The sequence below is a fragment of the Theropithecus gelada genome, chromosome 15, assembly GCF_003255815.1.
Source record: "Theropithecus gelada isolate Dixy chromosome 15, Tgel_1.0, whole genome shotgun sequence".
NCBI lineage: Eukaryota > Metazoa > Chordata > Mammalia > Primates > Cercopithecidae > Theropithecus > Theropithecus gelada.
Window position 1 is genome coordinate 26,842,050 of NC_037683.1, and position 26,405 is coordinate 26,868,454.

At 54.4% G+C, this 26,405-nt stretch overlaps 1 protein-coding gene across 1 annotated transcript in view; it reads right to left on the reverse strand.

The window, feature by feature from the left end:
* The window catches only part of COL27A1 (collagen type XXVII alpha 1 chain), a 160,989-nt gene that overhangs the window by 34,341 nt on the left and 100,243 nt on the right, over positions 1 to 26,405 (reverse strand). Inside the window, exons 27-37 of the mRNA XM_025360383.1 lie at positions 26,280 to 26,333; positions 20,754 to 20,807; positions 15,026 to 15,079; positions 14,463 to 14,507; positions 14,321 to 14,365; positions 13,961 to 14,014; positions 12,813 to 12,866; positions 11,851 to 11,904; positions 10,252 to 10,305; positions 8,782 to 8,835; positions 3,683 to 3,790 (exon numbers count right to left, since the gene is read on the reverse strand). Coding sequence (XP_025216168.1) covers positions 3,683 to 3,790; positions 8,782 to 8,835; positions 10,252 to 10,305; positions 11,851 to 11,904; positions 12,813 to 12,866; positions 13,961 to 14,014; positions 14,321 to 14,365; positions 14,463 to 14,507; positions 15,026 to 15,079; positions 20,754 to 20,807; positions 26,280 to 26,333 — 630 coding nt within the window. The remainder of the gene's footprint in view (positions 1 to 3,682; positions 3,791 to 8,781; positions 8,836 to 10,251; positions 10,306 to 11,850; positions 11,905 to 12,812; positions 12,867 to 13,960; positions 14,015 to 14,320; positions 14,366 to 14,462; positions 14,508 to 15,025; positions 15,080 to 20,753; positions 20,808 to 26,279; positions 26,334 to 26,405) is intronic.

Sequence of the window (26,405 nt, forward strand, 5' to 3'; positions counted from 1 at the left end):
AGTATTTATCCTGATGCCAAAGAGACTCAAGGCCCCTCACTGCCTTATCACTCAGCACACACTTGGCCTGGCCTAAGTGACTCTCTTTCCAATCCCGGCATATGAGAAATGGGAGTGATGGCAAAACATTGACATTAACACAGCTACCACCACCACACCACTACTACCATCATCACCATCATCATCACCACTGCCCACACCATATCACCACATCATCATCATCACCTCCACCCCCACCACTGCCATGACCACCATCATCACTTCCCCGCCATCATCATCACCATCACCACTACCCATCATCACCACCACTGCCACTATCATTAGTACCACCACCACCATTATCACCACCATCACCACCACCACCATCGCCATCATCACTTCCCCATCATCATCACCACCATTATCATCACCATCACCACCACCAACACCACTGTCATCACCATCACCACCACCACCACTACCCCCGCCATCATCACCTACTACCACTATCATTAGTACCACCATCACCATTATCACCACCACCATCACCACCACCACCATCACCATCATCACTGCCCCATCATCATCATCACCACCACCACCACTATCACCATCACCACCACTATCACCATCACCACCACCACCACTACCCCCGCCATCATCATCACTACCACCACCTCCATCACACTCACCTCCACTCCACTCCCACCCCCACTATCACCATCACCACCACCATCATCACTGCCTCATCATCATCATCATTATCACCATCACCCCATCACCATCACCACCACCACCACTATCCCCGCCATCATCATCACCACCACCAACCACCACCACCATCACCACCACCATTATCACCACCATCATCACCACCACCACCATTATCATCACCACCACCACTATCATTAGTACCACCACCACCATTATCACCACCACCATCACCATCATCACTGCCCCATCATCACCATCACCACCACCACCACCATTATCATCACCACCACCACTATCATTAGTACCACCACCACCATTATCACCACCACCATCACCACCACCACCATCACTGCCCCATCATCATCATCACCACCACCACCACTATCATCACCATCACCACCACCAACACCACTACCCCCGCCATCATCATCACTACCACCACCACCATCACACTCACCTCCACTCCCCCCCCCACCCCCACTATCACCATCGCCACCAGCACCAGCACCACCATCACCACCTCATCAGAGTCACCACTACTACCACCATCATCACCCCCATCATCTTCATCATCACCACCACCAACACCATCATCAGTACTACCACCATCACCATCATTATTATCATCATTCCACCACTGCCATTGCTGCTGCCCCCACCCACACCATCCACTCACCATCACCACCAGCCACCACCAGCCTCTAGTCACTTTGTCCTCTAAATTTAGAAAGACAATCTTTTATATTTCTGGTGCATTTTATAACATGCTTTCCTATCCTGAGTTTTACTTATTCTTTATAGATAAGAAAACCAAGGCTCAGAGAGGGGCAGTGATTTGCCCAAAGTCACACAGAGAATGGGTTGCTTGAGCCAGCCAGAAACTCAAGTTCAACCTCAGGACTCTGGTTCCACGACTTTTTCTGCCATGTGTTCCTGCCCATTCCACAGCCATGATACTCAACACTCACTAAAAAAGGGTGCCTGGAACGCTGGAGCTCAGAGTGATCTTAGCACACATTCCTTCCAAATCCTCCAAGGGCAAAACCAGAGAGGGCAAGGGGTGGGTGAAAGGTCGCAGACCAAGTTCCTAATGCAGAATCTGGGCCAGGGCCCCTCCTGCTAAATTCCCCTTGGCCCACTTCCCCGCCGCTGAGTCAAGCCCGGGGAAAGCCTCCTGGCTGACTCAGCGCCCTCGTATTCTTCTCTAGTTTGGTGAGTTCATTCTGTTGCAGCTGTTTAGGGGGATTGGCAATTCAGTGCTATTTTTAGGAAACAAATATTTTCCCACAACCATAGTTTGTTGCAGGCTAACTTGGATCTGTCCTAGGTTAGTCATGTAAACACTTCAGGGGGGAAAAACAGTGTCAAGAGCAGGCCTGAATCGAACTGGGCTGCTTTGCCTAGGTAACATCGATCTCTCCGCTTGAGGGATGAAGAGCGAAATGGACACCCCAGGGAGACTGGGATGGCAGCAGAGGTGTGAGTTCTCACCACCTGGTTGGCTCAAGGTAGATGCCAGCAGGCTTATGCATTTGGGCATTTTGTCTGCAAGGCCACCTAATCCACGGGTCCCAAGCAGTTCGACTGAACCGACCCAGCACTCCTGGGTCACACAAACCCTGCTCAACCGTACAAGACTACCACCGCCCCCCCACTACCAAGTCAAGTTCCGAGTCATCAGTCCAGTATTTGCGACACTCAGAAATCAACCTTCCACCTGCCTCCAGCCTCATCCTCACAGACCCACAGCCAAGCCCTGGATTCCAACTCTGCCAGAGCCCAGGGGCAGTATGTGTCGAGTCATGCAGGCCTAAGTTCAAATTCCAGCTTTGCCATTTGTCACTGTGTGAGCCTGGGAAGTTTCCTTTACCTCTCAGATTTTCCCAATCCTCAGGGGTTGCTATCAGCATCAAAGAGGGAACCTTCAGGAAAGCACTGGGCAACTTGTCTATACACATTGAAACCTGTCTATACACCTTTAGTCTCGGAGCACCTGGCCCAGGGAAGATGCTCGTGAGTGTTTGCGGACTGACTAAGTACATTTCTGTTAGGGTAGAAGAGCAGAGCTGCTCTGTCTTCTTAATCAACAAACAGACTTTGGTCACCTCTTATGTGTCAGGTCTGGGGATTTGTTTTGTTTTTTTTTTGTGACAGAGTCTCGTTCTGTTGCCAAGGCTGGAGACAGTGGCATAATCTCGGCTCATTGCAACCCCTGCCTCCCAGGTTCAAGTGATTCTCCTGCCTCAGTCTCCTGAGTAACTGAGACTATATATGCGCCACCATGCCTGACTAATTTTTACACTTTTAATACAGACGGGGTTTTACCATGTTGGCCAGGCTGGTCTCCAACTCCTGACCTCAAGTGATCCGTCTGCCTTGGCCTCCCAAAGTGCTTAGATGACAGGCGTGAGCCACTGGCCAAGGCACTGTTAAAGACGTAAATGAAGGCCAGAAAAGGTCTTGGTCTTCATGGAACCAAGACATACACTGAAGGTTATGCATGTCCCTGAGGGCTCATGGCCCAGCCTGGGGGCAGGGATGGCTTTTTGGAGGAGGTGATGGCTATGGTGATACCTAAAGGCCAAATAGGACTAAAGCAGGTGACAGGGGAGTGAGGAAAGGAGAGTGTCCTAGACAGAGCACGGACAAAGGCCCAGGGGTAAGGGCCACAGCTTGTCCAAGGAACTGAAAAAAGTTCAGTGTGTCTGGATATGGGGGATGGACGAGATGAGGTCGGCAGGGGCCAGGTTTGCACAGGGCAGGGGAGCCGGTAGGATGAGTCACAGATGTTCTGCAGAGCCATGGAACGTTAAGCAGGGAAGGGACATGGTCAGATTGGTTCTCTGGCAAACCACTGGGTGGAGAAAGGACCACAGCAGAAGATCCTTCAGTGGCACTACCAAAAGACCACCCGCCCAGCTGCCTGCACAGGCATAAGCGTTCCGGGTACCCCAGAGCCCCAGGCGCTGCAAGCAGCCTGCACACTCACCCGGACACCAGTGACACCAGGGGGGCCGGGGGGCCCGTCCTCACCCATCAGCCCTTCCTGGCCTTTCTCGCCATGTTCTCCATCAGGCCCTGGGTCTCCCCTGTCCCCCTGGGTGGCAGGGCATGAGGAGGGGAGAGAGACAGAGAATAAGTTAGTTGCCAAGTGCATCAGAGGCCCCAAACTGCAGGGCTCCATTCAGATATCCACAGCCAACTGGCCCCTAGATTCCCGACAGGTCCCTCCGCTGCCAAAAAGGCAGGGTGCTGTGACTCGGCTGCTGCGCTCAGTGTAGCCTGAAGCTTGCACAGGACGCATCCCAGACCTAGAGGTTCCCACGTGTCCCTGTCTGGGCCTGGGCCGGGAAGGGCAGAGTGACTCAGAGATAAGCCCAGGTCCTGACTGCACCCACCCCACGGAGTTCACAGGAGACAAGGGCAATTTGTCCCCAACTTAGACACATTGGGAGAACAAGGGTCTTATGAAGCAGATTTTTTTTTTTTTTTTTTTTTTTTTTTAGACAGAGTCTCAGTCTGTCTCCCAGAGAGAGATTGTGCAGAGGTGCAATCATAGCTCACTGCAGCCTCTACCTCCTGGGCTCAAGCAATCCTCCTGCCTCAGCCTCCCAAGTAGCTGGGACTACAGGCACATGCCACCATGCCCAGCTAATTAAAATTTTTTTCTTTTGCAGAAATGAGCTCTTGCTACAAGAGAGCCTGAGCCCAGGAGTTGGAGACGGTTGCCCAGGTGGGTCTCCAACTGCTGGGCTCAAGCAATCCTCCCACCTCAGCTTCCCAAAGTGCTGGGATTACAGGTGGGAGCCACTGCGCCTAGCTGAAAGAAATTTTCATCAAGCAAGAAAATTTACCCAATTCTCCCTCTCAGAACCACTCTTTCCATTTTTCTGAGCTGCATTTTCAATCCTTGATGACACAAAAACAGCGAATAATAATAATAAATGGTAGGTAACAGTTTGGATGGTATGCACCTGACTCAGGGCAGTGAAGCAACTGTCCCAAGGCAATGCATTGGTTCCAGTAAACTAAGCTCTAAAGGCACAATCCCACTGGACTGCCGGTCTCCATCTTTGTTTGTTATAGTTACTGCTTTGCTCTATGGTGAACGTGCCCTCCCGCTGCTCTGGGCTCTGCATGGCGATCATTCTTATGGGCTGCAGAATACTTTCTCTGGGGAATGGATGGAGCTAACATTTATATGGCACTAACCATGTCAGGACCATAGTCTGAGTCCTTTAACATTTATTAACTGACTTAATCCCCACAAAAGCTTTCCAAGGCTGGTCCGCTTTTAGTCCCATTTTACAGATGAGGAAACTGAGGTAGAGCTAAATCAAGTCATCTGACCCAGAGGCCCACAACTGGCTAGCAGTGGAGCTGGACTTTGAAGCAGGATCCTGAGCGTGCCCTCGTTACAGCGACAGGGCTGTAACCAAGGTCTTCTTGGGGCTTCGGGCCTTTGGGGCACCCGGGGTTATTTCCTTGGAAAGGCAACACTTGGCATGGGGTTTTTTTTTTTTTTTTAGATGGATCTCATTCTGTCACCCAGGCTGGAGTGCAGTGGCCTCCACCTCCCAGGTTCAAGCGATTCTCCTGCCCCGCCTCCTGACTAGCTGGGACTACAGGCACATGCCACCATGCCTGGTTAGTTTTTGTATTTTTAGTAGAGACAGGGTGTCACCATGTTGGCTAGGCTGGTCTCGAACTCCCGACCTCAGCTAATCCACCTACTTCCGCCTTCCAAAGTGCTGGGATTACAGGTGTGAGCCACTGCACCAGGCTGGCATGGGTTTTTTATGGTTTTGAAGCAATCAGTGTCACTCTAAGCTTGCCTTATCTCATCACGGTAATCTTTGCGTACTCCGAGAGAGATTGGGGGCAGGTGTGGTTCCAGGATGGGGCATGCAGGATTCTAGGATGGGGCATGGGCCGTCACCCTCATCAACCTTGAGCAGAGGAGGTGTGGAGTGCAGCATGGGCATGGCTGCCAAGAGGCGGCGTCCATCAGAAGGTGGTCTCCATCGGGGCTGGCAGGCCTGGGGCCTGTGGTCAGTCTGCACTGGCTTAGCTGTGACTTGTTCAGGGAGACCCATGGGAGAGGACATGAAGTCACAGGTACGAGGAAGGATGGGCGAAAAGAGCAGGCTTGGAAAAGCGTAGTGAGTCTACCAGTTCTGTCCCCCAGTGCCAAGCTTTACGAGGGACACTGATAAACTGGTGTGCATCCAGAGGAGAGACAGCACAGGAAGCAGAGGGCATGACGCTGGAGCCTGGGGTTGGGCCCTGCCCAGAAGAGAGGCTCGAGAGCGAGACTCATGATTGCTCATTGCTGCAAGCTGGGCCTGCTGGGGCCCGGGCTCCGGGGCAGGAGGTTGGTGTGAGGGAGTTGCTGGGGCAGTTTCTAGCTTAGTTGGGCAGATTTTGCAACGGTGCGGTTCAGAGATGGCACAGATAAAGGCAGGAGACTCCGAGCTGAGGCGTGGGCCAGTGCAGAGCAGATCTGGGCACAGAGTTGTACCTAGATCCCTTCCCGCTGACAGCCTCAGCTTCTAAGCACAGCCTGGCATGAAGACAGGGGGCTGGCCCGGATAACTCTCCTGCAGACTCCCCTGGCTCTGGGATTCCATTTCTGGCTTGTCGTCCTGGCCACCCGTTCTCCTAACTCTCAGAGGCAGACAGCCTGTTCCAGGAGGCTGGTTGGGTTTTCAGCAAAGGGCCTCACCTGGGCTCTGCCTAAGACCACCCTCCAGGGGTTAACTGGACCCCTGGAGTGGACGTCCTTGTGAATCGCATGCAGAACAGGCTCTGGGGGTTCCTGCAGATGCCCCAAATCCTCAGATATCTGTCAGTGCTCAGAAGAGCCTTGCAAGTCGCCTTCCTTAACCCTCTCCAGTTACAGATGGGAAAACTGAGGTACAGAGAGGTGGAGACTCCCTGATACCACCGGGTAAGTCAGTGCTGTGTGAACCTGGGGTTCTGGCTCCTTCTAATTCCAAGATTTTCTGCTCAGGGGACGATGCCGCCCTCATCTCTGGGGTTATGCTGCCTAAGTTCAAATCTTGCTACTGCTACTGAATAGTGGTATGACCCTGGGCAAGTTTCCTCGTTTGTAATATCAGGATCAAAGGATTACTGCAAGGATTGAAAGAGATAAACCACGTAAATAGCTTAGCAGCGTGTCTGGCACGTGAATGCTGGATCAAAGCTAATTATTATTGGTCACCGCTACCATCACCACCGTCAGCTGGACATCGGCAAAGAGCTAACAGGTGTAAAAGCACTCCATAAACTATAAAGTGCTGTGCATATTCAACACGCAGTTTTCACCACGAGGGGTGATTCCTGGACAAACACCTTAAGAAAATGGGTCTCTCCTGGGATTCATGTAAAGCTCGGGGAAGACGCCGTGCATTTGAGCACAAGGACTCAGGTAGAATTGGCTTTGAAGGGAGGGAAAGAGGATGAAGCCAGGGCCAGAAAGCCATGCAAGGTGGAGGCAGAAGACTGGACGAGGCACCGAGGTTGGAAGACCCCCTCCCGCCCACCTCGGTGGACATTCCAAGAAGAAAGGTGGTCGCCCAGAGTGGAGTGAGGAGGCTGCTGCTTCGTGCCTCGGTTTCCTCATCCGTCCAGTGGGGATGGTACTGTATCAAGCTTGGGAGAGTTGCTGGGAAGATTAATTATCAAATGGGTTAATTCACATAACGCCCTTCGGGTCAGTGGCACTGGGCACGTGGCAAGCACCCAAAGCATTTTAGCCATGACCTTCATCAGCATCACCACGCAGTGTAGCAGGCGCTGGCAAAGGGTGTGGAGGGGCTGTCAAATGCTCCGGGTCTTAGGACTCAGCTGTACCCTAGGATGCAGCAGGGCTGGGGGTGAGGAGGCAGGTGGATGACAGACAGGGGGCGCTCTCACTCTTGCAAGAAAACGTGAGGAGTCAGCAGGGGCTGGTCACCAAGGCACCCTGGGAGACTGTGGGGAGGGCGTAATGAGGGTGGGCGGAGGCCTGTGGATGGGGAAACTGAGGTTCAGAGAAGGGGTCTGCTTCTCCAAGGTCACCTGGAGAGTAGGTGGGTGAGAGGGGATACCCCAACGTGGCCCTCAGGACCCTGGGCTGGGGAGCTGACTTGCGCAGGGTGAGCGGCCAGCCTCGGGAAAAGCCCATGTGTGGGGTCAGAGCGGGACCCGAGATGGAGGCCAGGGCCTGGCCTGGCTGGAGATGGGTCTGGAGAGTCAGAGGGCGGTGCCCACCTGCCCACCCGCAGTTCAGGTGAGCCAAGGTGCCTCTTCAGAGTCCTGACACTTGTGGCTGACAGGAGGCTCTCAGGGAGACGCAGGGTCGAGGTGGGCCAGCAGGCTTTAGCACCTGTGAGCTGTTGGTTTGAATTTTGGATCCTCACTCACAGCCATAGGTCCTGAATATATCTCTGCCTTCCTCTGAGCCTCAGCCTTTTCGCCTTTAGAATGGGTGCATGGTACAACAGAGCGAGCAGATTTGGGTCAAACAGGCCCAGATTTGGGTCCTGGATGTGCCAGTTGCTAGCGGTGTGTCCTTGGGCAAGTTGCTTCACCGCTCTGAGTCTCAGTTTCCTCATCTAAAGACAGAACTCCCATTGCCCTATGGATCCAGCTGGTACAGGGCTTGGTGTTGTACCTGGCATGCGTGTGACTAATCCTCCCTAAATTGTGACTCGTAAGTCATTGGTGGTAATTACTATTTTCCTGACCTTTTAGGTTATTTGGAAGATCACAGACACCAAAGACCCTGGCTCTGGGCCTGGCGTAGTGCCGGTGCTCAGGAATCACCCTTAGCCAAGAGAAGCTGATATTTTAAGAAGGGTAGCAGGAAAGACTGCAAGGTGGTGATGGTCCTGGTCCCACCTGAGCAGGTAGTGCAGAGGGCAGGGTGGGAGGTGGCCGCTGGACACTGCTGACCCTTCCCCACCCTGCTGTCAATGGGAGCTGGAGGTCTCATCGCAGATCTCCACGGGAACACAGTGCTTCTGGGAGGAGACTTAGGTCTTGGATGGGAAAGCAATGCCCTGCCAGGGTCCCCAGGCCCTGCCCTAAAAGGGCACTTACCTTCAGCCCATCAGGTCCCATGGGGCCACTGTCACCCTCAAGGCCTGGCTCTCCCTGGAAAGGGTGAGGAGAAAGAGGAGGAGATGTTACTGAGGAGGAGACCCCGGTGTGCTTTTCCTTTCTTCCCCCTCCCTGGGGCAGTGCCCTGACCCACGGATCTCCAGGCAGTGGGACCCTGGGGGCCCTGGCACACAGGGGCTGAGTTAGCAAATGAACAGGAAGGTTGAGGTGACCACCCTCGGCTCTCCAGAAAGGGGAAACAGACCCCCAAGCTACCGACAGCTCCCTCTGCAGGGTGGTGTGGGGTGGGGGCTACATGAGGTCACGAATTTAGAAGGTGCCTGTCATGGATTTGTCCTGGACCTCACCTCTAGGCTGGTTGGCGGGGCTGCGGAGTGGCCTTATAGTTAAAGACAGGCTTTGACATCAGCCAGACATCAATGCTACTTCTCGGTTTCCCATTCACTAGCTGTGTGACCACAAGCAAACTACTTAGCTCTCATGGGCGTCTGTTTTTTCATCTGAAAAATGCGGCTGACACCACCTTCTTCAAGGGTTGCTGTAAGGCGCGGTGTGAGCGCCCCACACCTGGCAGCCCTGTGAGATACTATTACTGGAGCTGAAGCAAGCCTTCCTGGAGCTCCTTGGTGGAATCCCACTTCTCAGATGAGGAAAGGGAGGCCTGTCTTTCAACTCTTCTTCCCAGCAAGCTCGGGAATGACAACAAGAACACTGAGTCCCTGGCTGACCCTCAACCAGGCTGGCCCTTCCAGCTCCAGAGACGCCCCTGGACAACAGTTCTTGAAATGGCCATCAAATTAAGTTTGGGTGTCTCTCTGCTTTTAGAATTCATCGCTGTTCAGAGTCTGAGCTGGAAAGGGCCTCAGGAGTTGTCAGATGCAGGATGGCAACCATGTGCCAGCTGGGTGGTCTGTGATCCTCTTGTACCCATGGCAGGTATCACTTATCAACCCGCTGGAATGCAAGCTCCAGAGACAGGTCTCCGTTACTCACTGCTGTACTCCTTGTGCCTCGAGAAAAGTGCCTGATACACAGTGGGTATAGGATGCATGCTCATCATTCTCTTTCCTACCGAGCCTCGAAAACCTCAGGATCCTTCTTTCTTTTTTTTCTTTTTTTTTTTTTTTTGAGATGGAGTCTTCCTCTGTCACCCAGGCACTATCTTGGCTCACCACAAGCTCTAACTCCCAGGTTCAAGCGATTCTCCTGCCTCAGCCTCCCGAGCTGGGACTATAGGCCACAAAATGCATTTTGACTATAAAATGCCTTTCTCTACACTGTGGAAATGCTGGCCTACCAAGACAGACTGGGCGAGGCTATAGAGGTTCATGGTCTATTTCTGTAACTGAGGAAACTGAGGCTTAGGGAGATTGAGAAAAGCCCGTCTCTTCCCCTGCTGTGCCCACACACCCTGGGGGCTTTCAGGAAGAATAAATCGCTTCAACTTACCCGTTGCCCAATGAGGCCCTGCTCCCCAGGGGTGCCCAGGGGTCCAAGGTCACCCTAGGAGAAGCCGAACAAAAGTCCATGGGGGTGGGTAGGGCCAGCCCCAGCCCTCGCCACCCCTTCCTGTTTCCACCTGCTCTGACTTGGGGTGTGGGAGGAGGAGATGGGGAAGGTCCTTCTTCCCAGGGACCACAGAGAAATCGTAAAGCACCAACCAGAGCTCCTGTTTCAAGTAACCTTGTCCACGGGCTTCTTCTCCCATGCCAGGACAGGAGGATCATTACCACCAACACCACCACCATCATCCTATTAATAACTAACTGTACTGTTCTAAGGACTTTTTTTTTTTTTTTGAAACAAGGGTCTCGCTCTGTCGCCCAGGCTGGAGTGCAGTGAGGTAATAATCACAGCTCACTGCAGCCTTGATCTCCCAGGCTCAAGTGATCCTCCCACCTTAGCCTCTCTCAAGTAGCTGGGACCACAGGCATGCGCCACCACGCCCGGCAGATTTTTAAATTTTTTGTTGAGATGGGGTCTCGCTACATTGCCCAGGCTGAGGACGTCAGTTTTTATATTAACATATTTGACTTTCAAGACAATCCTGCAAGGAAACGTATTCTTTTAGAGGTGAAGCATCAGAGGCATTGGGGGAGTTCAGTAAGGAGCCCAAGCTCTCACAAGACTAGTCAGTGACAGATTCAGGATCTGAAGCTGGGCAGTCTGGCTCCAGGAGGCTTGGATGCAGCAATGGCAACTATGTGATTTTACTCTTCCTTGAGACTTGCAGAGAAACCCAAACGAGGAGGAAGCCCTAAATGAGCAGGAATAAAAGTCACCTGCCCCCTGCGTAAAGGCCCTAAAAGGGTCTTTCTTATCGGAGAATTTTCAAGCTATATTCCCTGCTGGTGTCTAGGGACACAGAAGGAGGGCAGAGCTCTGAGCCTCCAGCCCTGCTCCGGTGGAAACAATTCCACTTCTATCAGTTTTCTATGTGGGGTGGTTTTCTTCACTGGAGTCTGAGCAAAGGATTTTGGGACTAAGCCAAGTCTGACAGCCCCAGGCCTGGTCCAACCCCCTCTTTGAATGACAGGGAGACTTAGGCACAGAAGCGGGTGACTGGACTCAAGTCTTACAGCCCCTCTGCGGGCTCCCCTGGGTCCTGCCTCAACAATGTCCATGGGCTAGCCAGCATCGCTCCTCAGCTCTGGGGCCTCCGAGGGGAACAGCGTCCTCTTAGAACAGCAGCAGAATGGGGAGGGGGTTCTCCCAGAGCCCAGGTATCAATAGGCACCTGTTTCTTAGCAGGTAATGAGAGGCACTGGCACTGAGATGCAGATGGTATCACACGAGGCCAGGAGGTACAGCCACCCCAGCATGGAGGCAGGGGCAGGTGCCTGAAAAAACATTGGCTGGCAGGGGACACTGGTGGGGGCTCCACACTCCACTCTGGCCCTGACCAGGCCCCACTCCCCAGCCGGGAGCACAGAGAACCCATTATCCCAGCCACAAGAAAGGCCCATTTCTCTTCCATGGAGAGGATGTGGCCGCCAGCTGGGAGCTGGTTTCAACAAGTCATTTTTCTCTTCTTTCATCCCACCTCACCTTCATCCCGGCTTCCCCAGGAAGGCCCGGTTCTCCCGCTGCACCTGGCGGCCCCTGCAAGAAAATGCCATTGGTCCTTCCTAGAGCAAGAGTTGCCCCTTGGTTGTAAGCAAGGGGGTAACTGAGGCTCAGAAAGGGCAAGAGACACACCCAGGGTCACACAGCACAAGAGATGCAGAGGTGGGAGCAGCCTGTAGCTTCTTGGAGCCTGGAGCTGGAACTAGGGGGCTGGGGGTGGACCCAGGCTGGCTGAGCTTTGGGACTACCCAGAGGCTTCTAGAGCCTTCTCCCAACCCACGAGTGTGGTTTACCACACTAGGAGGCCCTTGGCAAGCAGAGGGAAGAAAATGATTCACATAAAGACGGGGGAGGAAACCATTGGATGCTGTGTTTAGGGCCAAGTGATTCTAACCCTTCTCTCTACAGCTGAGCCAGCATGAGGCGGGTGGGAAGCAGCCCTGAGTTATCACCATGGGCATGGCTGCAGCCCTTGCATAAACCCTGGGGCTTGGTTTTTCCCTCTGGATAAGGCAGGGGTGTCTGAGGCTCCTTCCAAGTTCCTTGCTACATGAACCTTGGGGGCTTGATCGACAGTCAAACCTCTGCTGGGGCAAAGTCCCAGGAAGGTCAAAGTTGGAAAGCATCCATGTTTCCAGTGATGCCCAAAGAGGCAATGCCAGCCCCCACAAGGGTTCTGGTACCTCTGCATCCCATACAATGCCCCTGGACTAGGAGCCCAGCTCCTCAACCTATGCCACCAGGATGGATCTACCTGGTGGTAGATCCTACCAGGATGGACGCCTCTCTGCCAGGGCGTCCACCCTTCTCTGAACTACATGGTACATGATCATCTCCCTGGGCCAGGACAGGGAATGGCAAAGAGGCTCCTGGGGAGGAGGGAAGGGAAGGGCTGATACATCCCCAGCAGCATCATGGGACGAATAAGGGTCTCTCACACTCACCTTGGGTCCCATCTCTCCTGGAGGCCCAATTGGCCCCTGGGGTCCCTGAGGGCCCTGGAAGACAGACAGACACACAGACAGTTGGGAGAAGCCAGCCTGGGCCCTCTTTGGGATCTGGAGAGGTGAGTGAGGGAGCTGACCCCCAGAACTGGGGACTCTGAAGCACACCCCTAGTCCACCCCAGCCACACTGAGGGTCCTGGTGTCTGCAGCCCCCTCTTCACCACTGGTATGTGTCATACTCCCTCCAACACAGCTGCACACTCTCCTATTCACCCACCTAAAGCCCAGGGGCCGTCCCTGATCAGAAACCTCCTAGCTCTCAGTCCTGCTCATTGGTTGACCCTGCCTGGAATGTTCTTCCACCTTGGATCCATGTCTGGAAACCCCCACCCCCAGCCAACCCACCGTTCAAAAGGGTGAGTCCTTGGGCCTCAGGATGTGGGAAGGCAGCAGTGGCCTTGAGGATTCGAGCCTCCTGTCCTCCCCTGCCCTGTGCAGGAGTCATCCTCCTAGTGCCCTGGAGATTCTGTCCCCTCCCTGCCATCTCCTGTAGCACCACTCTCTAGCCTCCTCATGGGGCTCCCGGACTGTCCCCCTACACCTGTCCTTCCAGGGACATCTTCTGGAAAGCAAGTTGATCAGCCTTTCTGCCTCAAGCCCTTCCATGGCTCCCTGTTGCCCTTGGGACAAAAAGCATACTCTCCCCGTGGCCTTGGGCGCCTGGCGCCTGCTGCCTCCTCCTGCCCTTTCCGAGGTCCCACTTTCCACTCCAGCCATGCTGGACTCTGTGGTTCCCAGTCAGCTTGTTGGTTTACTCTTATCTTCCCTCCCACCCTCCGTCCTTCTGCCTTCCACTGTGCCAATCACTCCCTATACATTTTCGCATTTCATCTTCACAACAGAATGGCAAGGCAGAGACAATCACCCCCATTTTCCTGGCAAGAAAACAGGCTGGAGGCCAAGTGAGCTGAGCCTCAAACCCAGAACTCCTGGCTTAGCGCTCGCCACCAACCCCAAGGCCTGGCCCACCGGGGGCTTAGAGGCCAGGCATGGTCCCTTTCCAACTCTTCCCCTTATCTGAGCACCTGGCCCACATCCCCAGGTGCCAGCGGCAAAGAGGCGGAAGAGGGAAGGAAAGGTTCTTACCGGTTCTCCTGGGAGGCCCTTGGTGCCTGGGGGGCCTGAGGGACCCGGGATGCCCTGCAGAGACAAGGCAAAGGTGACCTTAGGCCCTCCATGGCCTTCCCTGCCCTGCCTTGACTTCAAGCAAGCCATCCTAGTGTATTTGGGTCCTGTCCTCCCCCACCGGGTGACAGACGGGAAGGCTGAGACCCAGAGAAGAGGGGATGTGCTGGAGGGGCTTCAGTGCAGGGCGGGTGGGCAACCAGAACCTTCAGGGTTTCCACAGAAGGATAGGAACTTGGTAAAAGTGGTTATTATTCGCACCCCCGCCCCCAGCCCACCAAAAGCCCCATGTAGAGAATTTCAAGAACTGGTGCTACTTACGGGAAAGCCTCGCGAGCCCAAGTGGCCTCGCTCACCAGCCACACCCTGGAAGCACATGTGGGGGTCATTACAGGCTCAGATCACAAAGCAGGGAGCAGGGAGGGGGCCTGCGGCTGGCCTGCTTGGCCTTGGCCTGACATACCTGCTGTCCAGGCCGGCCCGGTCTGCCCTGGGGTCCTGGAGGGCCCTGTAGGAAGCAGAGCACGTGAAGGTGGGAGAGGGTGCTTGGGAGGACCGTTCCCCAAAAAGGGAGCCCTCCACATGGGAGATAAAAGGAACCCATTTGAGGCCACGGAGTCTGGCCCCCTCTCTACAGCGCAGACGGGAAAACTAAGGCCTGACAAGGAGAGTGGCTCGCCACCGTCACCAGCTGCTCCAGGTGGAGAACCAAGGACCCCTTCCTAGGGATGGGGCTGCCAGAAGCAGTCTCGACTGTCAGGGGCCTGGTGGGGTTTGGGGTCTGGGGAAGGGGTCCGAGGACATGTATGATCTCCCTCCTCCTTTTCTGGCTTTCTCTTCATTGGGCTTGCAGTGGGGGGGTCAGGAGGAGTGGAAGGGCTGACCTCTCAGAAAGAGCCCTGCAGCCTCCATGGGGCTCCCTTCATTGTCCCTAAGGGGCGTTGTTCTGAGGAGATGTGAGCCTTGTTCATGATTCCTGCCCCAGTGTTGGAGGAGTGAGGAAGGGCAGGCCCTGGGGGTCGGTACCTTCAGGCCCCTGGACCCTTGCTCCCCAGCTGGTCCGTCCGGTCCTCGGGGGCCCTGGAATAGGAAAAAGGGACTAGCACACCGGACAGCAGGGGTCTCCCTCGGGCCGAGAACCAGGAGGGCGGGGCTGCTCTGAGCCTGGGGCCATCCCCTGCACAAGCCCCGGCCCCCTCCTCCTCCCACTTCCCACACACTCCCCACTGAGGTGGTCACCCTCGTGTGGCACCTTCGAAACAGCTCTGCAGAGGCCGCAGCATGAGTAGACTCAGCTAGAGGCTGACGTTTCCAAAAGGGGCCTGGGGCACTAATAGCCCTGTTCAGAGAGACCTTGGGGGTCACCCAGCCCATCCATTTCACAGACATGGAGACTGAGGGCCGCAATTGAGTTACACATGGCCACGTCCACACAGCCACCTCTTCAGACTCTGCTGCCACGTGCCCTTCCCAGAGCACACACGGGGCAGAAACAGGTATGTGAGTCACAGCCCTTGGGGGAAACTGACAGAGCAGGACCTGGGAAGAACCTGCATGTCCTTCCCAGGTGCGTGGAGCAGCCCTGTCTCTGGCCATATGTACAACGAATGCAGCCCCGTTCACAGAGGAAGACCTGCCATGAGGCAGGGGCAGGCACAGGGCAAGACTGTGCATGAGGGGGTGGGAGTCAGGCTGCGGCTCCCTGGAGCCCTGGGCTCAGGCCTGAACCCTGACACAGGAGTCTTGGTCCCTGATTGCTAGGAGACCCCAGGGGCAGGTGGAGTCCACCCCCTACCCCACTGCACGGATGGGAATACTGAGGCCCAGCCAAGGGAAGTGACTTAGTTAAGGTCCCTAACACATTAGCTGCTCTCATCCCCCATGTGGGCTCCACCCACTGCCCCATGTGTGTCCCTCCAGGGGCGCTCCCACAGAGACGCAGATGGGCTGGGGTCTCCTGGAAAAGACCCGTGGAAAACAGAGCGGGCTGTGTTCTCTAGGGGGTCTCAAGCGGTCTGTGTTGGGAGGACAGGAGTGTCCTGTGGAGGAGGCCGGCCCATCCTGGCCCAGGAGCCCAGGGGACCAGACCGCAATAATCCCCCAGATAAAAGGCACTGGAGAAGTGTCTAGGTGGGGGAGGATGGGGAATGAGAAAACTAAATGAAGAAAAATCATTTCAAAATAGAACAAGGAAGGCCAGATACAGTGGCTCACGCCTGTAATCCTAGCACTTTGGGAGGCCGAGGTGGGCGGATCATGAGGTCAGGAGTTCGAGACCAGCCTGACCAACATGGTGAAACCCCATCTCTACTAAAAATACAAAAATTAGCTGGGTGTGGTGGTGTGTGCCTGTAGTCCCAGCTACTTGGGAGGCTGAGGTAGGAGAATCGCTTGAACCCAGGAGGCGGAGGTTGCAGAGAGCCGAGATCGTGCCACTGCATTCCAGCCTGGGCAACAGAGTGAGACTCCATCTCAAAAAAAAAAAAAAATTCAATGAATAATTGGACCAACAAAGTGAAAATTCCTCTTCTCAGCTGCCTGGAGCTCCCTATGCTTCAATCCCACACTGCAGCCTTAAAGAGCACCCCATTGATCAAATAATCCTGGAACAGGGAGCCACTGGGCAAGGCCAGGGCTCAGCTAGGAGATGCTGTTCTCAGCATCCCCAAGCCCAGGGCCTGGGGCCCATTGTGGGGTCCAGCCCTAAGCATTGGGCTGCTCAGAAAATGTGTCTGGGGACAAGTGACTGCTCCTCCCTGAGACTCAGTTTCTTTTTTCTGAAATGGGCACAAGAAATCTCTCCCTCAAGACAGGAGGCCATGCCCACAGGCAGCTCAGTGCCTGGCATGCAGAAAGTGCTTAAGAATGGCTAGTTCTTAACCCTGCCAGGCGCTGCCAGAGGAGGCGGCAGGCTCCCCAGAGGCAGGGACATAGGAGTGGCTTGGGGAATCTGGGCTCAGTCCCTTCCTCAGGCAGTTCACGCTATGCTGTGCAAAACCAGTTGAGAGTTTTCACAGATTCAAGCTGAGGTTTGATGAACTCCTAAACAAGCCATCTCTAGTGGCCATTACTGGGCTCAGGTGCTAGCCCTAGCCTGTTGCTGGTTTGCTGTGTGACCCAGAAAAGCCCCACCTCCTCTCCAGGCCTTAGTCTCAGGCTCACAAGGACACTGTCACACCATGTTATTAGACTTAACACCCGTGATCCATGGGCACAGGCCTGGCGGAGCTGGAGCCACATGCGGTGGGGCCGTGTCAGGTCATGGGAGCCGGGACAGGGGCTGAGCTGATGGCAGATAACTGAGCCCTCCTGAGGGATGATCTCTGACTCTGGGCTCTGTCTCTCACTGAGACATACACCTCCCTGGAAAGGGATAGCTCTGGGAGGGGAGTGGAGGCTCAGAGGTGTTGAAGGCTTGGCCTGAATCCCATAGCACCCTATTTATCCCAGGAATCAAAGGCTTTCAGGGAGAAAGGTTAAGTCATTAAAAAATAATAGAGCAGAGCAGCCCCCGCAGGAGCAGTGAAAGCTGTTATCCTCCTTTTACAAGGAAAGAAACAGGCTCAGGATGGTGGTGAACTTGCCTATGGTCACACAGCTAGGAAGTGAGGGGCCAGAATTTGAGACCAAGTCAGCAGGACATCCATTTTTTTCACCACTACCTGTCACTGTTTTTCAGAAAGGGAGTGAGCTCCCCGTCACCAGGAGTATACAAGTCAGGGCCCAGAGGAGCCTGCCAGGAAGGCTGCACACTGGGGCGTGGTGTTGGAGAAGACAGTGTCTAAAATCCCTCTTATCTGAGAGAACTCACTATCCCAGCAGAGCACCAGGGAGCCCGGGAGAAGCTGGCCTGGCTTAAGAAAGAGGAGAAAGCAGTAGTGGGGCCACCAGTCGCCCTGTCTCCCCAACTCCACGGGGCAGGGAGAGGGACGAGAGTAGCCATACACTCTAACCCTTGCTCTGGGCCACTCAACAGTTCATCCTGCAGGTCCCCCAGTCCTGCCGCCTACTTCCCTAAATGAACCCGGGCAGGCCCACTCCCACCCCGCCTGCTGGAGAGAAGCCTGGGTTTCTATCAGAGCCATGTGTCTGCTCTCCTGTATCTGGTCCCAAGGAAGATGTCTGTAGGCAGGTTGGGGGCTGCCCTCCAGCCAGGCCTGGGGTCAGGCTTGGTGGGGAGGAGCTCCTGCCTGGGGCAGAAAATCTGGCCAACGACAGCTCTTGTGAAAAAGGGGCCGATGAACAAGCGGGAAGGAGCACACACCATCACGTGCTGCCGCCCTGCAACAGGTACAAGGTGCTCAGGAGGTGACTGAATCCCCGAAGCCAGCCCGCCAGCTTCGTTCTGTTGCTCACCCATTTTACGGAGGGAGAAGCGAAGGCTCACGGAGGGGAAATCAGTGGCCCAAAGTCCAAGATCCAAGAGGAAGAGCTTGGATTCAGGCAAGGTCAGCTAAGCTCTAACACCCACAGGCAGGAAAAGAGTTGGCCCGAGGCACTGCAATCTTGGGGTCCTTATGAACCCCTCAGAAGGAGGAATTAAAGTCTCTCACCTGAGCAGGTGGGAGAAAGGCTCTGAGAGGTTAAGAAACCGGCCTGGGGTTCCACAGCTGGGAACCGGGGGTGCTGAGACTTGCTGTAGGCCCATCTGACCCCAGAGTCCTCATTCTTTTCAATGGGGCTGGTGGGCCCAGGTTCTAGTCAGCATCCTCACCAACAACAGAGGACGAGAGCCTCCCTTGCCTCTGGCCATGAACCCTCAGTGCTCATTCTTCCTCCGGTGGGCGGTGGCGGGGGGGGGAGCGCAGGAAAGCAGGCAAGGCCTTGCAGACCTCCAGGCCCATCCCCCTTGGCACATATGGGGAAACTGAGGCACAGAGCGCCACAAGGCCTTGCTAAGGGCACAGGGCAAACCAGGAGCTGATCAGGACTTGCCCAGAGTCAAGCTCTTTCACAGGCACGGTAGGTGCCTCTGTAGGTTCCCCACCCTCAGTCACCCCATCTAGGAGGTGGCGAAGGGCAGCCTGTTCGGCAGGAGACCCAGGGGGCCTATCTCATAGGTTGTGCATTCCTGACAAACCCAGTGGGGAGAGGGACTCATGTTCCTGATGCTCCCCTCCCGGCTGGGAGACTTTGACATGGTTGGAAGCCTGGATTTTGGAGCCCAGTGAGTTGAGGGGATCTGAGCCTCGCACCTGAGGCAGGGCAGGGGGGCTTGGGCCCATGCAGCTCACCCTCTAGGGAATCCAGCTTCCTGGGGCAGGAGGGGAGGTACAGAGGATCTGGATGGAGCCCGGCTGCCCTTGGGCCAAGGCCTGTTTGAAGAGACCCAGAGGACATGGGCACCGGAGGGACCCTGCCGGGCCAGAGGAATGCCTTTTAATCTTCCCTCTTCCAGGCCGGCTGCTCAGGCCATCTGGTTTGGGGGAAATTGTAAAACCACTTGAAATCCAGCCAAGAGGAGAACAATAATCACAGATCACCCATATGGAGCTTGGATATCAGGCCTGGGCTGCCGGCACTACCTGCATCATCTCACTTTCTCTTTACAGTAAGGCTGCATGGCCCCATGCCTGTATACCTATTGGTGGCAGACCATCCTGTCAGCCCTCCCTGTGTGATTAAAAATAAGGCTGAATTCAGTATGCAAATGAGCCAGATTCCCTGGGTTCAAATCCCAGCTCTGCTACTTTCTAGCTGTGCAACTTGAGGTAAGTGACTCAACCTCTCTGTGCCTCTCTGGGAGTGGAGTGGAGGCTTGGAGGTGTTCAGAGCTTGGGCTGAATCACATAGCACCTAGTTTATCCCAGGAATCAAAGGCTTTCTGGGAGAAAGGTTAAGTAATCCAATAATAAAATCATAATAAATAAAGTAAGAATACAATGGGAACGAGAATAGCACCTACCTGACAGGGTAGGGTTGAGGATTAAATGAGTTAATGTGTGTGACAGACAGTGTCTGGCATAGAGTAAGTGCTAGCGATTACTCCGAGCGATGGTGCTCAGGACAGCCCTGTTTAAACCCCCCTGCAGCCTCCCACTGCCCTTGGAATATAGCTGTGGCTTTTGAGGCCCTGCCTCGCTTGGTGCCTGCTAAGTCCCGGCCCCATCCCCCTCCCTCGTCCCTCTGTTGACCCTGAGGATCCCTAAACATCCACCTCCTGTATCACCTTCGGGCTTTCCCCTGCCAGTTCCCTGCTGGGAAGCTGGCATCAGCTCAAGCACTGCCCTCTCCTAAAGTCCTTCCTTAGTACCCTGCCCAGGTAGGGTCCTCCTCTGGGCTTCCAGGCTGCTGGTACTTCCTCGGTCCATGTGCTGATGACCTGTATTTTATCACCTGCGTCTGCCAAGTGGTTTGATTCACTTGTTGACTGACTCACAAGGGCAGGCAGCAGTCATGTCTGTCCTGTTCACCACAATACCTGCAGAGCCTCCAAGTGTCCGCCACAGTAGGCAGACACACAGTAGGCACTAAATAAGTGCTGGTTGAATACATGAATGAACAAAGAGCTGGTACCAGAGAGCCCGACTGTGCCTGGTGGATAGCAAGGCTCAGACATGAGTTGGAAAGAGGGGTGGGGTCCCACCCGCAGAGCCAGGTCCAGGGTGAGCCTGGAACCTTGCCTCGTGCTGCAAAGGTCACAGATCCCAGAACTGGGCTGGGGGCAGAGACCAGGCAGTCTCTGGCAGGTGGCCCTGTTCCAAGTGTGCCCTCTCCCACCGGCATCAGCCCCCAAGAGCTGGGCTTGACTTACCCGACGTCCCTTTGCTCCCCTCATGCCTGGTGGGCCTCGAGATCCTGGAGGACCCTGAGAAGAGGAGAAGGAGTTTGGAGAAGCCCCTTTTTAGCAAGTGAGAGCAACATGGTGGGGCTGGGAGTGTGGGGCAAAGCTTGAAGGCCTGCAGCCCTCAGACAGGCATGTTCAGAAACTGCCAGGGCCCCAGCAGCCTCCACATGGCAGGACTGAGCACCTGGCTCATTGGGGAAAGCAGCAGGCGAGCCACAGCCTCAGACACAGCCAATGCCCTGGGCTATAGGGGGATGGGCCTCAACCTTTCCTAGGAGTCTGGGGAGTGGGGAGAAGGCTCCCTGCATAATATTTTCTTCTCCTTTTCCTCAAAATCAATAATGAGAAGATATGATGCCATTCATTCATTCATTCATTTATGTATTTATTGAGAGAGGATCTCGCTCTGTGGCCTGGGCTGGAGTGCAGTGCACCCTTGAGCTCCGGGGCGCGAGTGATCCCCCCGCCTCAGCCTCCTGAGGAGCTAGGACTGCAGGCATGCACCACCATGCCCAGCTAATTTTCTCATTTTCGCGGAGACAGGGTCTCACTATGTTGCCCAGCCTGATCTCAAACTCCTAGACTCAAGTGATCCTCCTGCCTCAGCCTCCCAAAGTGCTGGGATTACAGGTGTGAGCCACTGCATCATCTACAATGACATGTATGACAAAAGGTCTCCTCAAATCCTCGTCTACCTTTCTCTTCCCCATCACAAAGGCGAATCTGGTGACCCAAGTTCTGTCCCTCGCCTCCACCCTGACACCCAATATTTTCCTGAATATTTTCCCCCAGGGAAAAGAGGAGGAGGAGGAAGAACTGAGAACACAGACCTGGGGTGAGCTTGGCAGGCAGAGAGGGCAGAGTGGGAGAGGATCAAGAAGGAGAGAAGGAGGGGGAGAGGCAGAGGCAGAGAAGTGGGTGGGGTGGCATGAGAGGGGAGCAAGGCCCAGCCACAGGCACATGCGCAGCCATCTCAGTTTTGATGAACAGACAAGAGGAGCAAGAGAGGCAGGGTGAGAAGGCGAGGAACCAGGGCCAGTTTAGTTCTTGGAATTCTCAGCACCTGGCCTGGCACAGGTGCACGACAGGCACTCAGGAATCTGTTGAATGATCAAGGAGCACACGAACTGAAGAGGGCAGAGGGCGGGAAGGGAGGGAACGCAGGAGAAGATGGGAAGCAAGCCACACCTTGCCTAATGTCTCCCCCGCCCCCACCCCAATTCCAGGCCCAGCTTAAGAGACCTCAAGCGGCAACTTCATCCAGCGGCCAGCCAGGACCCTCTGCCAGCTCCAGGAGCCTCCCAGCTCCTGCAGACTGGGTGTGCTCCTTTTGCAAGGCAGAGCCAGCCTCGTCCCTCCTCTGAATACCAGGGAGAGGCCCAGCCCCATTTGGGGCCTCAGAATGAACTCTTGATGTTCCCATTTCCCTCTCCCCATGGCTTCCAGGGGTGGGAACCCAGCCGCTATCACCCGGCAGACCCTCCGACAGCTGCTGCGGAGGGGCTGTTGTGAGGGGCTGGGTCCCAGGCTGAACGTTCGTCAGCAGAGCAAGCAGGGTGTGGACCCGGGCTTGGCCCCATAAAAGGCAGATCTGACTCCTGGATGGTGGAGAACACAAAGACTGGGTGAGAATGGGCCATTTTATAGAGTGATCTCAGAGCTCAGAAGGCATGCAATGCACCACTGGGAAATTTCGGGAGCCAAGTCTCTACATCAAGGCATAGATTCCTGAAAAAAGCAGGCTGTAGCACTGGAGAACCTGGGCTCACATGCCAGTTCAGTCCCTTACTAATTGTGCCATTTTAGGCATGTTACTTCAACTCACTGGGCCTCAGTTTTGTCATCTATAAAATGGGGATAGAAGAGTCCGTACCTCCTAGATATTCTAGAAGATGAAGTGACAAAGTCCTCAGGAAAAGGTAGCTGCCTGCTCTTGCAAGGCAGGAGGAGGTCAGAATTGAATGCTAGACCCAACTCTGGTCACTGGGTGACCCTGGGCAGGTCCCAGGGCCTCAACCCCAGCCCCAATAATGGGGATAATAATCTTGATGGATCTCAATGTGCTATCAGACAACATGGAGGTGAAAGTGATTGATAAAGTGGGAAAATGCCAATCAGGTGCGAATAACATCACCAGAAATGTCACTTTTAATGGTAGTAGCCTTACTAATAATAGTGGCAACTATCGTCTCTAACAAATAGTTATTACCACTCATTAAGCCATAGTTATTATGCAGGAGGGTTACGAGGCCCCACATCATGCAGTGCACCATTTCTCATGACAACCTCATACTGCAGGTGGCATCATGCTGACTTACAGATGGGGAAACTGAGGGTCTGAGAAGCTATGAATGTTGCCAACAATCCCACAGCTGGCAAGTCGGGGAGCCAGAATTTCACCCCCAGGTATCTGATTCTGAAGGTGGTTTTCTGGGCCTCTGTGTTAGCCAGCTTCCCCAGTGTCACTGGGGGCAGCTCGCTGGCCAGGAGGAACCCCAAGACATCCAAGAGACCAGCCCCATACCATAGCAGCCGGGGGCCATGGCAACCTTGGGATCAGAAAGCAGCAGCAAGTGACCGTCTGATTTCACCAAGCCTGAGTCACCCACTGAACAGGGGGAAGCACTGAGGAGATGGGGCGGGGTGGGAGGCGAGTGGAGCCAGGGGGGCGACGGATTCAGAAGAGGCCTCCGCCGCCTTCTCTGCATCGGCCTGAATATCCCCACTCTTTCCCCATCTCCCACCGGCCTTCCATTTTGTCCCAGTGACTCCTTTCCTGGCTTTCCTCCTCCCATTAAACAGATGGGGAGACTGAGGCCAGGACGGCTGAGGTTCAGGGGTGCCGGGGGTAGAACTTGATGATGTACCCCCAGCAACCTTGCACTCATGCTTCGGCCCTACTCTGAGCACCCCCCATGCTGAGGGTTCCAATCACTCCATCTCTGACCACTGGGAGGGAGGCTGGGCCCTTGCATTCCAAGCTGGGTGCCTCGGCCAGCCGTGCCAGCCCCCCGACCAGAATGCTGGTCCTCTGACTCCCTGCTTCTACTCCAACAGTCCCACTTCCACACTGCCAGCTCCTCCAGCCCTGGGCCAGACATGACTTTTCCTCCTTCTCATGAGCAGGGCAAAAATATGTCACTGGGAGCCCAGAGTGCTGGCTTCTGCTTCCAACTGTGCTCCTCAAGAATGTTCCAACTTGTCCAAAGAACCATGAGGATGGACAGAGTCCCCCCCGTGCTGGTGCCTTCTCCTCTGGATGACAGTCACCTATATCCAGGCCTCTCACCCTTGGACTAGTCCATCCCTCTCCCTCCTCAGCCCCTGGTGTGGCCTGGCACAGAGTAGGTGCTCGATAAAATCTGTTAATGATGGAGAAAATGTTTATACTTGACAGCCCCCTCTAGACAGTGAGAGTCTTAAGAGCTGGATCTCTTTCTTACCATTTTTGTACCTCCAGGGAGGAGCGTATGCTAGCACACAGTAGGTGCGTGAAAAAGTGTAGGAGCTGAGTTGGCCTTGCTTCCCTAATCATAGTAGAGAACAGGTTATTGCGAGCTTCCCTTGGGTTCAAACCATGAAAGGCTTCCGGGTCCTTCCTCATCAGACCCCAGGGAACTCCTCAGTCTGGGCTTTGGAGACACCCAGGCAACCTGAGCTCATTGCTCCCCAGCCCCACCTCTGGATCTGTGCCTGGGCTGGTCCCTCTACCCCCACACCCTCCCCACCTCCCCGAAGCCCACCTCGGACTGGGTTCCCAGCCCTGAGCCCTGGCTTTGGCTGAAGCAAATGCCCTTTCCCAGTTTCCATCCTCCATTGGCAGAAACTGAGGGATCTGAAGCAGGTTCTACCTGCTCCAAATGAGAGCAACTCCACCTCTACCCTCTGCACATCACCCCTGGGGAGGAAAAGGGGCTCCTGAACTTGAGTGCTCCTGGCCGCACCCTTCCCCTAGCTCTCCCAGCCTCTCCCACCACTCTGCCTTGAGAGCCTCAGGAATATCCCTGCTTCCTCAGTCATCATGAGAAGCCCAGGCCCCTGAGGACCCTCAGCTCTGTTTGTCCAGCATTTCCCATCTTCGTGCCTGCTTCTTCCATAACAGACATCACTTATTGGGTTCTATCTACCCTGCCCCCTGTACCAGACTACACGCTCCAAAGGAAGGGCCCATTTTCTGCCTTTCCTGCTGCCACATCCCCAGCTCCTGGAACTGCCGAAACCCCATCTCTACTAAAAATACAAAAATTAGCTGGGTGTGGTGGCACACGCTTGTGATCCCAGCTACTAGGGGGGCTGAGGCATGAGAATCTCTTGAAACCGGGAGGTGGAGGTTGCAGTGAGTGGAGATTGAGCCCCTTCACCCAGCTCCTGAAACTCCTCACAAGCACTTATCGCTCAGCAACTACAGAGTGAATGAGTGAATGGACAAAAGCAATAATGCTAATAACCAAAATGCTCCCAAGGAACAAACACCATTAGCCCCATGCTTCCATTTAACCCACACGATCACACTATCATGACCATGATTATTTTTTCTGTTTTTCAAATGAGCAAAATTCAGGCTCAGAGAAGTTAAATGATCTGCCCCAGGATTACAGTCAGAGAGTGGTGTAGCTGGGCTTCTACCCAGGTCTGTCTGATTCTGAGGCTTGAACTCCTAACCCTTATTCTTTTTCCCTCTTCTCTTGTCTTCTTTCTCTTCTCTTCTCTTCTCTCTCTTCTCCTCCTTCCTTCCTTCCTTCCTTTCTCTTTCTTTCCCTTTCTGTCTTTCCTTCTTTCCTCCTTTCTTTCTTTCTTCTTTTTCTTTTCGTTTCTTTTCCTTTCTTTCCTTTCTTCCTCCCCTCCCAGCCTCCCTCCCTCCTTTTTTCTCTTCCCTTCTTTCTCTTTCTTTCTTCCTTCCTTCTTTTCTTTTCCTTTCTTTCCTTTCTTCCTCCCCTCCTGCCCTCCCTCTCTCCTTCCTTTTCTTTTCTCTTCCCTTTCCCTTTCTCTTTCTCTTTCTTTCTTTTCTTTCTTTTTTCTTTCTTCCTTTCTTTCTTCCTCCCCTCCCTCTCTCTCTTTCTTTCTCCCCTCTTCCTCTTTCTTTCTTTCTTTCTTTTTTTCTTTCTTTCTTTCTTTCTGTCTGTCTGTCTGTCTCTCTCTCTCTCTCTCTCTCTCTCTGTCTCTCTCTCTTTCTTTCCTTTTTTGAGACAGGGTCTAGCTCTATCACACAGGCAGAGTGCAGAGGCACGATCTTGGCTCACTACAACTTCTGCCCCCTGGGTTCAAGCGATTCTTGTGCCTCAGCCTACTGAGTAGCTGGGGTTACAGGCATGTGCCACCACACCCAGCGAATTTTTGTATTTTTAGTAGAGACAAGGTTTCGATCTTGAACTCCTGGCCTCAAGTGATCGGCCTCCCGAAGTACTGAGATGACAGGTGTTAGCCACCACACCCAGCCACCTAACCCTTATCTGACAGTGGTTTGAGCTTAGGGATCACGAGGGCTTTGCTTACCTGGGGTCCAGGTTCTCCAGGGGTCCCCATACCACCTGGCATTCCAGGATGACCCTGCCAAGAGAGAGAAGAAAAAGGAGGAATCAGCTATGGAAGGTGCCCCTTCCTCCTTCAGTCCCATCTCGG